This window comes from Falco punctatus (assembly GCF_963210335.1).
Source record: "Falco punctatus genome assembly, chromosome: 1".
Classification (NCBI taxonomy): Eukaryota; Metazoa; Chordata; class Aves; order Falconiformes; family Falconidae; genus Falco; species Falco punctatus.
In genome coordinates, this window is record NC_137580.1 from 95405846 (window position 1) to 95423234 (window position 17389).

Consider the following 17389-nt stretch of genomic DNA (forward strand, 5'->3'; position numbering starts at 1 on the left):
ATAGGGTAGGAGCAGAGAGCTCTAGTTATCCCATGTGCTGATCCATCTATACAGCCCAGCACAAATTTTACAAGGAGGCACCCCCTTTCGCACTGACAACCGAACTGCTTCCAATCCTTGCAGCAGTCTACAGCATCCCGTTGAACGGCATAGCCACACCACAGTGGATTCAGGGGCTCCTTGGACACCCTCAGGAAGCTCTATTTTTTACTTATTATGTAAACCAAGAAAAGCAAGAAGGTCTCTCCCTCCTGCTAGTCCTACTCAGAAAAGAAAAACATCACCCCACCAGCGCTTCTCACCTGGGGTGATGAAGGCATTCTTTAACAATAAGGACACTGTTTCAGGCTTCGGAGCAGGCACTATTTTTTGTGACTGTTTGGGCCTTGTCCCAGCAGTGGCCAGAGGAACAGCTTTGGGGAGTGCAAATGTCAGTTGGGACTGCAGCTGGGGCCGGGGCTGCCCCTGCAGGACAGCAGTCTGGAAAGCCAGGTTACAGGGCACTCCTGCACCCGGCTGCTGCGTGGCCAGGACAAGGTTCTGGCTCCGGCTGAAGGTGGTGGCAGGGGCGTTGTGGGTCAACGTGGCAGAAGCTGTGTGGGTGATAACCGTAGATTCACAGAGGCCAAACTTTTGGGTTTCTGGTGCAGCAAACGCAGCTGGTGGAGAACTTAAGCTCGAATTCAGAGGCACTGCAGGCATCGGGGACTGGTGCTGTTGTGTGGCAGGTTGAAGCAGTGGCAAGGGCGTCTGAAACACTGGCATGAAAGTCTGTGGCCCACTGAGAGATGAGCTGGGAGTAAAGTCCGCTGACTGGATGAAAGATCCCCCACTTCTAATGCTGGAACACTGGTCAGTGCCAACATCGGGAATGACAGGAGCAGGTACTGAGGAAGCAATTAGTCCATCACTGATGTTCCCTGCTGGAAGTGTGTTGGGCAAGGAACCCGACGGCAGGACAGGAGACTGACAGAAAAGAAAAATATTACAGATTCAGATGTGACCCCTCAAACTCCTGTCTGAACTCCTTCTGAGAAGGACAGAGCTCGTGTCAGAGAGTCTTCATAGGACGCACGTGTCTGAGATGAGGATGTTTCAAACACCAAGAACCCTCTTACCTGGGAAGAATGGCTGCTGCTGTCTGTTGTAGCTGAGCTGACAGCAGACACAGAAGGGAAATAATTACTGGAACGACTGGGCATGAATATATCTGAAATATGAAAAGTCACCTATTAATTTTCTACTTTTCATACTCAAGGTACAGCATTTCTAGATACTAAAATTCACAGGAATATCAATATTATTTAACAAATAATGAACCCACAAGATTTTTGCTTCATATAATTGTTGCTGACTGAGCAATGAATTATTGCCTTCCAGAGGAACTGATTTCTTCAGGGAAGACTTCAACTTTCATGCAAGCTGAGGACAATACAAAACTCAGCCCACTGTTTAAGGTTCGCCTACATGCGGATAGCCAAGAGCAAATTCTCAACACAGTCCCACAAAAACCAGTTATCTGATGCAGACTGCGTATAGGCCCAGCAAACACATGTGACTTTTGACTTCCATGAAGATCCGTAACCATCAAAGTCGTCAGTAGTAGTTTAATGTCATATGTAATTCTTGAGAGTTCCAGAAAACATTCCACGGTAAACAAAGCGTTAAATGGGAAAACCTTAGTCATTCTGTGAGCTCCCCTGTCCAAGTCTGATGTTCTACCTTTAATCACTCAATGACTTAAGGTCTAAATGCTAATTCTTTTGAAAGGCAAATTAACAATATGGGTCAAACGTTGGAATCCTTAAGTGACTCTCAAACCCAATTAAGAAAAGGACTGGGGTCACAGTAACAAGGGAGCCTACCCACATATGCATCTGCTTGAAATAATGAACACTGAAAACGTGTATCAAGTGTTATTCACCATTCACTCAAATCTCCTGCCTTCTAAAGAGAGTAGGTATCTGCAACATTTCATCTTCTGTTAAAAGCTAGTTCATAAATCACTGCAATTCTAAAGAAATTAATTGACTATACATATGATTCTTACCCTGAAACGACTCAAAAGTATCCATAAAATCAAAATTTGGCTGGAGAGGAATAAGCCCTGGTTGAATCATGTCAGCATTTCCTAAGTGTGCTGCAAAATTCAGGAGACAGATCAGATTAGCTTCACATCATTTGCACAGTAACAGCAGTAGGAATATAGCATTTGGCTAGAACACCAACACACACTCCACAGCCAGGCCTGGCCAGGATGTTTGCACAAAAATTGCTGCCGAAATGAACTGAGCATCTGCTTTTCTTCAGAAACTACAGCACAGTTCTGAAACCAAAGTCACTGGGGAATGAAACTTTCAACTAGGAAAATGGAAGAGGTGAAACCCAAAGGCTCTAACTAATGGGGGATTGCCAAGCTTGGATGCCTCCTGCTCCCAAACCTCCTGTCCTGCCCCTGCTGCACAATACATAAACTTGCTGGGAAGCACAACCTGAACCACCACAGCTCATAGTACAGTCTTTTAAAATAAACTAGGATCCATTTCATTTTTCCTCAAGTACACTTCATATAAAGCACAGTTCCTCCGGAGTTGCTCGGATAGCTTAGACACCCATGCAGCAACGATGATGCATAGTGAATGTCTGCTGTCCCATTAGACAGTCACAGCCTTCAGTCAGAGAGCATCTGACAGAACTGTACAGCTCTTGGGACTGTTTTTACAGGAGATGCGACTTGCACTTGTTCTAAGGGACATATCCAAAGAAAAATATATATGCACTTCCGCAAAAATACACACACAGAGATATATACTTTGAGATAAATAACAATGCCTTCACCACTGATAAAGTTAAATACCACTCATTACAGATTTATTCAGAGCAACATTAGAGGACAATGCTAGGAGCAGCACATAAGAAGCTAAGACAGAAATTAAATTTGGATGAATAACTGGGATTCCATAACCTATAAAGCATAAGACAGCTACACCCTCTGACCTACTTTGATCTCTAACAGCAAAGTAAGATAAATTTCTTAGGCACGATTAGAAAAGCAGCAAAGCAACAAACCAGACTTCTCCTAGAGGTTCCCACTGCAACATAGCTAACAGCCAACAAATACCTATGTCCCTGGAATTTGGCCAGGAAACCAGCTGATGTGAAGACAGTGTGGAGAACAGGGTGTCGGTGAACTCCGATATAAGCATATCTGCATCCAAAAGGCTTCCTTCCTCCATAGGGACAGGGGTTTCTCTGTCATACCTTCTTTTTTGCCAGAGAACCACATCATCATCCTGCCAAAGCAAAGGAAGAAAAGTCAGGCTGTCTAGACAAAGCTAAAGCAGTCTGGTACAGATAGATAAAAACAGTCTTCATTTTTCACATTTTTAGAGAAAGAAACTCTCCTTTAGGAGCCATGCAAATGGCCTGAAGCAGATCAGTGGTACTTTTAACACACCAACAACTTCAGCTCACTGATCTGGGCAACAACAGAAAACTTCAGTAGAATAACACACCCCTCCGGTAAAGTTTTTTGCCCCAAAAGCAGGTGTTGAGTAGAAGGACACAAGACAAAATAACTTAATAACTTCATCAACACTTTCCAGTTTCATTGATTATATGTCTATTTTTGCATCTACAGTTTAATGATCCCTTGGTCTGAATAAAGTTTTTAAAATAACGTGCACAGCAAAAACTCAAAGCAAACAACTCCTATCTTGAAGTGTATCTAAATCTCTGAAATGCAGTGAAGTGTAATTGTAATCTGACTTTGCACAAAGTATGCTGATATTCTTGTGGGCACTTTTAGCCCATGACAAATACAACATAATGTGACTTGGCTTACCCATCCTTCACTACAGGCTAAGGTAAATTGCATTGCCTTGCATTTGCTGCAGGCTAAAAGCACACACCATCAAGTTCTTGTGGCTGAGCCAACATGCAGTGGTAACTATACCACTATATGATGATGGTGCATTTGAGCTCACAGCCAAAACAGCTGAGAGTTCTGTGAAACTGGAACAGATCCAGACTTCTGCTTAGCTCCAAAAATAATAATAATAAAAAAATTAAAAAATCAGAACAGTGCTTCTGATCATCATTTTATAAGCCCAAAGTAGATTTGATGGCTTTATGGGACATACTCATTAGTGATACCTTTACACATGTTCCTTTAAACATCTTGCCTTTTTTAGGATCATGGCACATTAACTGCCCATGTTGCAGGCAGCAGGAAGATGTGCAACATGTAGCACACACATCTTCACAGATCCAATTATACAAGCAAGGCATAATAAGCTGAAATAATGTGCCAACCCTCAAAGAGTTTGAACTTTCTGGGCACCCAGTACTGATTCTCATTTCTTCTGCCACTGCACTTCACATTCAATTCTCCTCCAACAAATTTCAGCCACAAATCTGACATTGGTCTTCAAGGTGCAGAAAAACATTAAGGTGTCTAACCTTAATTAAGGCTTAAGCAAGATGCTTGTCTTTAGATTTTAATCAATGCAAACTACTGCAGGTTACAACTTTGTTACTCATTGCAGCTTCTACAAGCATAAATGTTGCCACTTATCAGTGGTACTACCTACCCTGACCAAACTTGAAAGATCTTCATCTTTATGTTTCTGTAACTGCAAAAGGAGAACAAAACAGATATTAAAGTCAGAATAGGTCCTGCACATGCCAGTAGAAGACCTGATCTTGCAAAATTTATAAGACCCAATCATGCACAATTAGTCCTGCACAATAATTTTTAGTTAAGTGGGACTAATCAGATGAGTATGCCTGTACTAGCTTATCATCCACTTTAAGTATTCTTGCATGCTAGCAAAAGTGACATCAAACTCAAAAAGCAACAACATACTGATCAAGTTCCAAGTAAGCTACTTTCACTCTGTAAACCAACAGACCCTTTTCTTGAAGTATGTTCTCCATTTGTGGTATTCCCTGATGACTATTTCAATTCTTCGTTTCCATGTTGCAATGGCCTGAGAACACAAACACATACCATGAGTTACACGGAATCACATAATGGCTGAATATTCAATAAATTCCCAAGCAAATATTCAGGCATAAAAAATGCAAAAGAAAGCACGCTAATTCTGTTTGAGCTCACGTATCAGCAGCCCGCACTGTCCCAGAGTTCAGCAATCACGGAGAAAATCTGACAGTACTAACCTCATCTTTCCCACAACAAACAAGAGCTGATGTCTGACTGCACTGTCAGCATCTCACACATCAGCTCAACCATAACCAATAGTTAAAAAAACAGGGTGTGTGTGTGGGGTGTGTGGGGTGGGTGGGAAGCCCTTAAAATTAATTCACTGAATATAATGTATAAAGCATGCAATTGCCTCTTCTGCAGAAGACGGGCAAAGAGAATTTCACAAGGTTACATGAACATGCACACACACACGCTGTTAAGAATGACACAAATCAACAGAAATCTGATGTCCAGCTGAGGGAGAAGCGTGCCCTTGCAGGCTACATACTAATAGCAACAAAAGGATCAGAACAACGTGGGTCTTATGTATCATGGACAGCAGTGTGTAAGTTGGGGACAGCAGACTCATGAGAGCCATAACACAACTTTCTTGTGTTCGAGGGTCATCTTTCAACACAAACATCAACACTGTTCTTTCAAAACCCTGAGAGAGTTCCACAAACTCATCTGGAACTCCTCCGAGTTATAAATTATTTTAGTTATGCAGTACGGAGTGTCACATATTGCTACATCAAGGGCCTCACTGGTTTTCTACAAGGAGCCAGTGGGCTGACATTAGTTTTCATTTATGTTTAAAAGAGCACAAAAATTAAAGTGCCCAAAGCCATATTCACTTTTTTTGATGAAGTTACCTTGACAGAGAAAAAGAAATTGCTTGTTGTCTTGAAACCACATCTCATCAATTAAATAAAATACAGAAAATTCTCACAAGGTCACTTGGATGCAATCCTGAAAACAGTCGTCACACTGTTTTCCCACTGACTTCAGCAATCTCCAGCCAGAAGGCAGCAGTGGCTGTCAAAATCTTAACGATTCAAATTGCACTTCTATGACTTAGGTTTCACTAAACTAGAACGTAGGCATAAGTTACATAGATAACAAATGTCCTTCCAGTTGCACCTTGATCATCTCAATGTGATAAACTTACAAAAATGGGTTCAGCCTGCTTTATGTTAATGGTTCCTTCTTAATAAAGAAAACAGAGCAAAGACTTGCTATGCTGCTCTCGCATCTAGCGGACTAGAAAGTCTTGTTATAAACTCTAGAGCTCATTAGTCTGTTCCTCAGGTTTTACACACCTCTGGCCGACGATGTTCATCGACATCAACAGAGCCATCCAGCGGAGTCACAAAGTGGCACACTGGATTCTTGCGCTTCTCCAGGTCTGAAACAAGAACAAAACACCGTGTGCAGGCTCCACAGAGTGCTCTGTCACTTCAGTGGCAAGTGGCAAAAAAAAAAAAAATCTAGCTAGGGCTCCCTCCAGATAACCAGCAGGAAATGGGGAGATCTCAGGCTGTGCTTGGACCACTCAGCACAGCCTCTTAAGCAAGCAGTGACCCAAGGGCACTGCCATGCCAGCCTCCGAGACATCTGGCCCTTAAGCAGATTTTTTTGAGCTTTTCATTAGACAGTAATTTCAATTCTCTTGCTTCTTAAATGTATGCCTCTCAGAAAATATTTTATAGCAAGTGACGTAACCAAGCACAATACTTACACTGCATGTACCATGCCCTCCAGATGGCGTTATTGAGACGGATTTTATCTCTCCACTGAAGTTTCAAGCCTTTAAAATTTTTCCATTTTGGTGAAACCAGCTTTCCACTGAAACAAAACAGATAACAAATCATTCTGCTTTCAGTTTTTCTCTTCCCACTCCTTCCAAGACAAGCACCCCCCTAAAACTGCCAAACTGCTAAGAAGTTTAAAAAAAAAAAGTGCAATGAGCTATGCTTGGCCAGTGACAACTTTTGCTACATGCTGTCCACAGCATACTGACCTAGGTGTCAGAGACAAGTCTAGTTTTCAAGACTCAAGTTCTCATCTGCCTGCTAACAACTGTCACAACTGAGCTCACAAATATCTTCAGCAGGACTGAAACTCATTTCACCCACACTTTCCTCCTTGCCAGTATCCCACCTTCTCAAATGCCAGCTGATGAGCTTCCATCAACTGAGAACAAAATTGCTCAAAATTAAGCCCAAAACCTGGCCGAAAGATTTTTGCATATTTGGCCACATATAGTTTTGGCTTAAGTTTTGCTGAGGAACTGGATAAAGTCAACAAGTTTGTTTCTACAGTTCCATTTGATTTTCTAGGCTGGTAACACTGGAAAAGAAGAATGAATTGCCAGTTCTGGCCCAAGACAAAAAGTTACCCACCAATTCTACAATGCTGGTAAACACAGCTGGGCACAAAGAATCACCAACAGGCTAGAAATAGTAATTTTTCTCCAAGGAAAGGGAAGGCTGGAAAGAGAAATGGCTTATGTATGAACAATCTTGGGAGGTAGGAAGGGGACAAAAGGAAAAAGGAAGAAGTAATGGGGACTCCGGTAAGCACTATATAAACACAAACTACTCAGCCCTTAAAACACACCTTTATGAATCATGAATCCATACTACTGACAGAGCAGGGGAAGTAGGAGATATTCATAATGTAGTAAATGTCAAGCCACAGATTAAAGTATAATTGTTGTGCCTATCCCAGGTTCTCTCTCTCATTTTTTGTGGTTTTAGCCATACATCTGCCTAAGTTTGTGTGTTCTTATGCTGTTTGTCCATCCTTGCTACACCAGAAGCAGACCAGCAACACCAACTGCAATTGATACAGTAACACATGCAAAGGCAACAGGTTCATCTTGAAACATTACAAGCATCAGGTCAAAAAGTGAAGGTTTTCTGTAGGGAAGAGCACACAAATGAGCAACAGGAGCAATGTCACCTCCAACAACGGTGCCCTCTCAGAAAAGATCACCAAGCACTGGATCAGTCGGGAGTGACCTGTACCATGAACTGCAGTGGCACTGGAAAGATGGACTAGAACTGGCCTGTGCTAGGGCAACGTATATTTGCTATCACACATGCAGCACAAATTAACTCAAAGAACCGAATTATTCTTCCTCTAAAGACCCTGTTTTACACTTAAGCTCTAAAAATCACTGTGAGAATAGGAAGTACATCCTACAGAAGCAACAGGCACTTCCCTTGGCTTGCCCAAGGCCACGAAGAGGGAGGCCTGAAGCTGGAGAACTGCTGATTCCCAGTTTCCCACCTGGTCTGGGAAACCTCCTGATAGCAGCTTTCTTAAAGAAAACTTGTAATACTATAAACAAGTAAAAAGTCCTCACAGCCTACACAACAGAAGCCAGAATGCCAGAGCTACCAATAGTAGGATATTAAACTACCAATTTCTTCAATTATTTGGCTCGTTGTTACTCTTCTCCCTTGTTAGCACCACAACTGCTGGTACCGCTCAGGTACTCCCACAACCGTGACAGTGACAGATGAGCAAATGCCAGACCTCAGCCAAGTGACGTGTAAAGAAAAGCCATCTCTGCCCTTTCAATTCTACTACTACGTATAATGCCATTTGTAGCAATAGGGTAAATCACCATCAAATGAGCGGTGGCCAACAGTAAAAATATACTTTTTTTTTTTCTTCTCATCCTCTTAAAAATAAAACTGTTCTGCTTTTGTACGCATGGGGAAGTGGGTGTAGAGATCAGGTAGCTACTTTACCAAGAGGACAATGCACAGCAGCCAAGCAACAAGCCTCTGAGTCCTGTGCTGGCCCAGCTGCCCCTGCAGGGTGTACACTAGGCTATGCTAGAAGGCTCCGCTGCAGCCTTTGGAATTCCGGTGCCTGAGACGAAATAAAGAATAAACAAAAGCTGGTACACAAAATATAACATGGGCTCCCTCTAAGGCAAGTAGACTTGCTGCAGCAACCGACTCCACTGACTGGAAGTAACAGTAAACCATGTGAACTATTAGCAAGGAATAGGGAAAAAAAAGTATTAATGTACTTGTGTAATTCTCCGTAGCTGAGCTCTAAGACACTCAGTACAACCACACTCTGTACACTCATTGAAGTCTAGAAAAGCCTTTCTGGATTTTTTTAATATTTTTTTCCATACTACTGCATCCACATGCCACTGAAATACATCTCCCAAACCCCACTTCTAAGTTTCAAGACTTGCAGTTTACGGAGAGATCTCCAAATTAAGTATTTTATCTCACTGCTATCCAGCTGCTGTTGGTCAGGGCAGACAGTGGATCTCCATCTGTTTAATATTTTCCCCATCTCTGCAAACCATCTCATCATCTTCACAGTGTTCATCACCACACAGCCAGCTCTGCCTCAAAATCATTGCGTACCTTGATTTACCATTCCTTCTAAGCCCAGATTAAAACACAACCTCTTCTGTTTTTCATGTGTACATTAACAGTTTGGAGACAGGAGATTAACATGCTGATGCATCACCAACACTGACAAAATGCCCACATGCCTTTGACTAAGAAATCTGTCAACTTAATGTTCATCTCTTCACAGCTCTGTGTGACTGGATGGTTTGCCAAAGCAACAAAACTCTAATAACCTTCACTTAGAATAACAAGAACAAATGCTTTTCTACAAAAAAAAAAAAAACCCCTGAAAGGAACTGTAATTAATTCTTGTACACTCCTTGCTTTTTTAGTTGGTTTGCTGTGGAATTAAAACACAAATACTTAACACATTTTCTATTACATTCTTACAAAATGCTAAACAAAAGTAGTGCATCAAAAGAAGGAAGTGATTAAGAACCTAGTCTTAAAATAATTATTATTTTTAGCTCCCATGGGAGCAAAGCACAAGTCCAGCTTGAGGTTGTAAGTGAAACGACTTTAACCTCAGTAGAGAGGAATCAGCATGAAGCTGACAACAATATTTAGATGCTATTCCAAATCCCAAAGTCAATGGAAAGCCAATTACTTTGAATAACACTGTGACTGAGAGCAGCTGCCTGACTGAAACCCATCTTCAAATTTTAAAGCTGCAAAACAACAAAAAAAAATAAATGGAGACACCCACTGGCTGCTGCTCCTGTCAGCTCCCTGTCTCTGAAGACCGCACCGACTCCTACAAGAAATGCAGAGCAATTTGCCGACCAGCTAGATGGTCACAATGTACCTGCGAGCACAAAACGTCAGTGCACACATGGTCCCGGCTCTTTCTACATGGCTGCTGCAACCCTGCAGGAGGGCTGGCTCCAAAGAGGGGAGGAGGACAGCATCCCAGGGGTGGCTTGGACCAAATACTGCATGGTACGAGCTGGGACAGCTGCATCCACACCAGCCATGGCATGAGCTAGAGCATGTTGGTGCTGCAAAGACAGTGCCCGGGGAGAGGAGCACGGAGGGAATTAGGCTCTCGGTCGCATTCTGCAGCAGTCACTGCCACCAGAAGCAGAGCCTGTGCTACCTGGGATGTGCCTGCTCACACAGGCGATGCTGGAGGAATATGTGACTGTCATATCTTCATAGTTATCAAACACAGATCAAATCAAACTGGCTGAAAACCATCTGGTGGATAATGTGCAATACATTCCAGCAGCTCAGTTCAGTCTCCCATGTAGAAATCTCCACCTCCTGAGACCAAATGTCTTCAAGTGATTCAATCACAGCAAACCAACTAAAAAAGCTTCAGCTGAACAGCCAACAGAACTGGAATTCCCCTCGGATGCAGGGGCCCTCACGTGCTTTGGAAGAGTCACAGTGTTTTCAGAGAACGGAGGCTGCTACTTCCATACGCTGCAGCTTTCATCCAGGAGCCCTGGATATGCCAAGAGAGGCTGGAGTCCATTCCCACAGGTTTTTTTACAGATTTTTCCCCAGCTCAGGAGCTACCTCAGACAACTGAGATCCAAGCAGGCAAGACAGATAACGCAGAACTGATCTGTCAGAGTAACACAACTCTCAACTTCTAAAATTCCAATGAAAGCAGCTGTATTTTAACAACAATTACAAAGCTTCAAACATCAATAGATTTGCAGCAAAGTACAAGAAACAGATGTCCATTGTGAGAACATGACCCGATCCCCTTAAATACGTTTGATTTTAAAATTTGTCTTCAATCAGCTGAAATGCAATTAGGGAAAAGCATGTATTCTAACACAGTACAGAACAGATTTTACACTGGCAATGTCCATTTTTATGTAAAGTTTTGCCTCCGAGAATCTCATCTTTTCTTCTATGTTAATAACACCCAAAATAAAGCATTTCAGGCACACACACACAGGCAAACATTATCTATGGAGGGTTCTTCCGTTCTCATCCCCATAGATTTCTTTTTTTTGTAATGATTGTAAGTTAAAGGGTTTCCTTCCACTGGTGATTAGCAATGAACAGCATTTTAAGTGTATGGCTAACAAACATTATCTAGAAAAGCAGTTAATGAATGATCTTACAGGATATTATAGTGATGCTTTTGACTCAGTAGGGACAAGGCAAATGGGTGACCAGGTATGGGACAAGCGAGACAGCATTCACAGCTTCTAGGATGACTCAAAATTTAAACCAGTAGCTCTCCTTAATGCCGAAAAACCATTCCATCAATAAACTCAATGGAAAAATTCCTGCCAATATCAGTAGAAGCATGAGCTCTGATATAAGATGACTCACAACAGAAGAATCCCTTGTTCTCCTCCCTTAAATCAGAAGATTTTAAGATGGCCTTCGGTCAGCATAAAACCACGTGACAGAACCACCCTCTGCATTTAGACAGAAGTGGACATTTATCTGTGTGCAAACCCAGAAGTCTGGGGTTTTTTTCATTACTAATTAGCATTAAGAAATGCTTGCATTTTAAGAAACACCGACTTTTACGAAGAGCACTGAAGTGGCAAGGAAGGAGAGTTTTAAATATTAAGATAAATTCCCCCCAAGACAATCTCAGAAGCCTGGGCTGGTCAGCTTACATGACCTCTACTTAATACGTTGAATTTGAATACGTTGATTAAATAGAAACTATCTAGCATAGTACAGTAGAACTTAGGGGGTTTTATACAGCTCTAATGTTTTATTAAGTTGTTTCTGATTCAACTTGCAGTTCCCCATTTTTTTATCTACCTCAGAAACTGCCAAAACAGTACCATAGGATTCTGTTTCAAATCCTTTTCTAGTAGAAGACAATAGGGAAGACTCTGCTGTAAATACCAACCTGAAAAATCCCCTTCCCCCATTCAGAAAAAAATTAATTCTCCACACCATGACATGTAAATGTTGCCCAAGCGAGGAATTTCAGCTGGCAAGCTGTCTTGCAATTGCAGTGAACTTAACACTGCACAAAATAAGAGTTCTTTAAAATGCCCTACGAGGGAAGAAATGCATGATCTCTTGCTTAAAAATAAGGAAACAATGAGACTTAATTACAGCTACAAAGTGTATGGGTGATAGCACTAGAAGCTGGACACAGATTTTTTGACATACCACCGTACTCTGCACATAAAACCCTTGTTTCCACCCTCTCATCTTTCACTTGTTTTGACATGTAGGGACAAGGAACATTTCTGGCTAGAGTTGGCTCTCTATCTCAAGAGAAGTTATTTTTTCCTGTTGCACTCAGATAGCACCTCGCCTAGATCTATCGTACATGGAATTTAAACAAACCTCTGAGCGCTGCAGCTCAGATTCCATAGGCCTGACCCTGATGCCCAAATATATATTTCCAGCAAACACAGCAAAGATACCTGGAAAAGCAGCTACTGCAGACCTGCAGGAATCACTTCTCATATAGACCATAGGCATCTTGTGTACTATAGTTGTAAGCAAATTATTTTGTTTTCAAATGTGCATTTTGTAAATTCAGTTTACAGGAACAACCTAAAGAAATGAATTCTGTTTTCCTTTTTAGTTAACAGGTTCACATTACCCTTTATGGTATTACTTACAGGTGCTAAAAGACCTCTTTTTTGCCTTGTTAACTCCTGCCTCAAAATCTAACTCCTCTGTGCCTTTCCAGATCCCTTCCTGTACATGATCACACCATTTTTTGAGGAGGACTAAGAATTTTCCTTTTATTTCAGGTGATGGTAATAAGGCTCTTAATTTAAGCAATAGGAAAAAAAATCTGATTTGATATTACAGTAGCTAAATAGATCAGCTTTTTCAGCAACACAGAAAAGGAACTTTTTGGCTTCTCCCCAGCATATTTTTTTTTTTGAAGGCATGGTTTTAGTTTGTTTTCTAATCTCCAATCTGTTTTGTTAGGGAGTTGGGCCTGTCAGCTCAGCTCTTCAAGAGCCAAAACTAACAGTATTTCCCCAAACAAAGGTTCATTCAGAGAATCAGATTATATGCATTGTGTGCTGGAGCAAAGAGGCAGGCAAGTGAAACAAACATTTCTACACTGAGTGAGTGCACGTAGGACTTGCGAGGAGGCCACACTTTAGCATCTTACTATTCATACCTACAAAATTAATCCCAGCTGCAGCCCTAGGATACTAATCCCAGGCAGTGCTTATTCTAAAAGCAAGCATTAGGGCAGCTCATTTTCTTGGTTAGCTAGTTCATCCTCCTTACCTGAAATCCTCCCACGGCAGCAGACTCCAGGTTTGTGAAGGGATGTTATATTGCCCATACTCCGCAAATGACAGGGGGAGTTAAGTACAATAAATAACTTTGTGCTGGAGTTAAGTACCAAACCCTCCCCACTGTTTGATTCATCTCCTTTTAAAAATAATACTTCAATCTTGAGGACAGCGATACTAATTTTGGTCCATTTGGACAAACATTTTTTCCTCTATCATATTAAGAAGTGTTAGAAAAATAAAAAACCCCCCAAAAATCAAAGTTATCCACTGGCAAACTGGAATCACAACACATGCCCAAAGAACCTGTTATCTAGGTTGATTTCAGCTGGGAAGGCTGAGGTATAGGTCTACTGGAAAGTAAAAGAGCAGTAGGTACACCAGAGGCAAACATTCCTGCCAACGATGCACTATAAACCTTCATTTATTTATTTTACAGACTGAACATTATTTTAAGCAAAATTTGGAAGTTTAACTTCATTTGCATAACGGAACGTTCGCAGCGTGTGGAGCTCTTGCTCTGACAAGGACCGTGTCTACACTAGCAACACGTGAAAGGACCCAGTAAGCGTTGTGGCATGCTGAGCACTACCGTGGCTTATACCAGCAGACCCGTGCTTTGCCAAGGCAAGGTACCACAGCCTCCCCAGAGAAAAACAAGAGCTGAAAAACTCGTGTTTTGAAAGCATTATCATACCTACACCGACAGATTTTCATACCACCATTAAATCAATCAAGGAAAGGAGTTTCGCGCTGTAGTTTTAGCATGGCCAAGGTCTACTCCATGAAGAAGAAAGCTTGCAACAGCTGGGAAGGACCACTGGAGAAATGCTTTCAAGAGAAGCAAGGTTTCATGTAAGTTACAAAAGGGTAAAAAGCCCTGAAACAGCACAGAGCAAAGGGGAACATAACAGTAAAAATACCAAGGAGACTTGGAGGCTACAGTGTCCTTCAGCCGGTATCCATTTAAAGACTCAGAATATTTAGACAGTTTCTGATTTCCACACAGAAATCAAAGGATATTTCCAGAAATGTTCCTGCTTTTCAGACATTTTTCTTGACTCACTTTACTACAGAACTGAAACAACAAGAAACCAGAAAAACCTTCCTAAGTAATGCCACCAATATTTCGGTCAAAGGCTGAGAAATGGGCCTCACCATCACCGTCTACCACTAAATCTCAGGCAAAACCTCTCCTTGACGCCTGCTGTCCTTGTGTTTGCCCATCTACAAAGGTCACACACTTTGTAATTTTACAAACATTAGAACTTCATAAAACGTCATATACTTCAACTGCCAAAAATCAAGAGCTTCTTCAAAGAACTACCAGATATACCATAATGAAGACACTGACATACAGGACTTCCACAATGCTGTGAGATCCAGGACCAGAGGCAAGATACCACCACTTTCACTTGCCCAAGTCCGAAATACCAGGACGGAAAGCAGCCCCCATGGCCACAAAGCATGTCAGTGGCAAAGCAAGGACAGACCACCAGCCGATCATATCCCAGTCACACGCCCCATACTAGAAATGCAGCAAGAGTCAGTTTTAGCAAGGATTAGATTTACATATTTCAATTTACACATTCCCCAGCTCTTGGTGAATTTACCAGCATGACAGAATAATTTATTAAGTATTTTAACATGCTCAGTATGAAAATAGTATCAAGGGAACACCGTAAAAACTGAGCTGACCTGCACCTGCATTATCATTTTATTTGGCATTGCTGTTTCTCAGCTCATGTTTGGTCAATGAAAAAGAAGAAAGCAGTCTTAACTTTTCTCCCACTTGGCTACAGAATTCAAGACAACATAGAATCTATTTTTATCTCCATGGTAAAAGCGTTGTCTGTTTACAAATAAACATTAAATAATTCGTATTTTCTAAACTACTTCTGAGGTCTGCTAGGAACACATCTGTGGGTCAGATATCACTGTGGGCAAAAATGTCAGGTCTCCTCAAACCTTCCATTAGAAGAAAGCATCATTGCAAACACTGTCAGTTGTTAAAAATCTTACAATTAAGAGAGCTACAAACTTCTGCAGTAATAGAGGCTTGCTATATAAAAAATAAACTCCACAGGGAATTGTTCTGATTTTTGTTTAAATAAACACTGCAAGTCAAAGTTTCTATTCTGGTATAGAATATTAAAAGACACAATCTGTAGTTTTCCTGGAAGATTAGATGTAGACGTGGAAAGCATACAAAGTGAAAATTATCACAATTTCTAAGTAACCCATTAACCAAAAAAAACAAAAAAAAAAGGGGGGGTGGTTCCTTTAAGGTAAGAACTAGTGATTTAAGCATGGGCTTGAACCTACACTGTATAAATTTAGCACAGACTCTATACAGGGGAGTTCAAATCTCAGCTGAAGTGAACAACAATGCATGTTTAATTCTGAATTAAATCCTACATAAAAGGAAAAATATGGTAGTATACATTATCACTACAAAAGGCAGGAAGCACCTGAATTTATATGTAGGTATGTTTGCACATTTTTTATTATGAAAAGCCTTTATTAGAGGATCAAGCAATCTGTCCATATCCTAAGCCTCCATGCACAGAGTAAATGGCATGCAGTGCATCCTGAATATTTGGCACTTTCATCGACGGCCTCTCATGCTTTTAGCTTTTCGGTGCTCACACCTTGATTTACAGATGATCACTTAATCTTAACAGATTCCTCACAAGTTTTCTGCAGTGCTTTCACCCTCATTTTGCGGGTAGGAAACAGAGGCATAGACGCACTAACATTTCATTACCCAATTCTCTGATCTGGCCTGTGTGAGATGACATGCCTGCCTTTGCCTGCAAAACTGCATCCAGTTCCCCTTCCTGATCTCCCACCATGCCAGATGGACCTCCGGCCGATGCTCTGACCACCTCTATAGTCACTGCTTTGACTACTTGCTACCTCCAGTTTCCTAGAAAATTATAATCTCACCAAGTTTAAAAACAGTTTTGCAGGACAGCGCACTCCACTTGAACACGGGCCACCACCTCACTGAATTTCAAGGCCCTGCTCTGATCCTTAGGGTAATATAACCTTTAAAAATGATTGGAACATTGATTATTTATTTTTAAACTTAGGCAATATATTTTTTCCAGCTTTGTTAGTGGAACAGACCAAATCACTTTTAACTGCTTATGAACAGCTTCTCATCCAAAAAAGCATAGGTTCAGACATGGGAAAGTTCAGATCAAACAGTTAAAACTATCAAAAATACAGTTACGCAGTGGGGATTTGTGGGCCACTTTAAGTACAGGAGATGTTACCAGTGCTGCCTACAGAAAGTGCTGGGTAAGAGGGTAGGAAGTCAATTCTTTTTAATGTTTTCTGCAGCGTAGCTTAATGCCTCCTGTTTTAAAGGACTCACCCTTGTAACAAAACGATCATGTTATCTCTGTGTTCAAAGCAGTAAGCATGAAACCTGCTCACAGAATGCCAGACAGCTGTTCTCCTCCAGCAAGCTGCAGCCCAAGAATTGAAGTCAAGCTACCAGAGATGCAAAATTCCAAATCCAACCCCCTCTCCAGTTCCCCTTCGCTCTGGTGCCAGGACTGCAAGGTTCATGTAGCCGAGTCAGTGTCGTGCCCTGGGTCAGACAGACTGAAGATGAGTCTCCAGCATCATCCACAAAGTTGTCAAAAATATTTTTAACACAACCAGCTTGAGAAATTTCATTTAGGGAACGCATGCTCTATTCTTTGCCTGAAAGGAACTGAAGACAAACATTAGCTTTAATATACGTTGTGACTTTGTAATTCGCAATGGTGCACCAGTAACTAACACCGTGATCAGCAGCA

At 41.5% G+C, this 17389-nt stretch overlaps 1 protein-coding gene across 1 annotated transcript in view; it reads right to left on the bottom strand.

The window, feature by feature from the left end:
- MLXIP (MLX interacting protein) overlaps positions 1-17389 on the bottom strand; it is a 49347-nt gene that overhangs the window by 14799 nt on the left and 17159 nt on the right. Inside the window, 8 exon segments of the mRNA XM_080406169.1 lie at positions 303-966; positions 1119-1210; positions 2051-2140; positions 3122-3293; positions 4593-4634; positions 4914-4991; positions 6307-6392; positions 6726-6832. Coding sequence (XP_080262295.1) covers positions 303-966; positions 1119-1210; positions 2051-2140; positions 3122-3293; positions 4593-4634; positions 4914-4991; positions 6307-6392; positions 6726-6832 — 1331 coding nt within the window.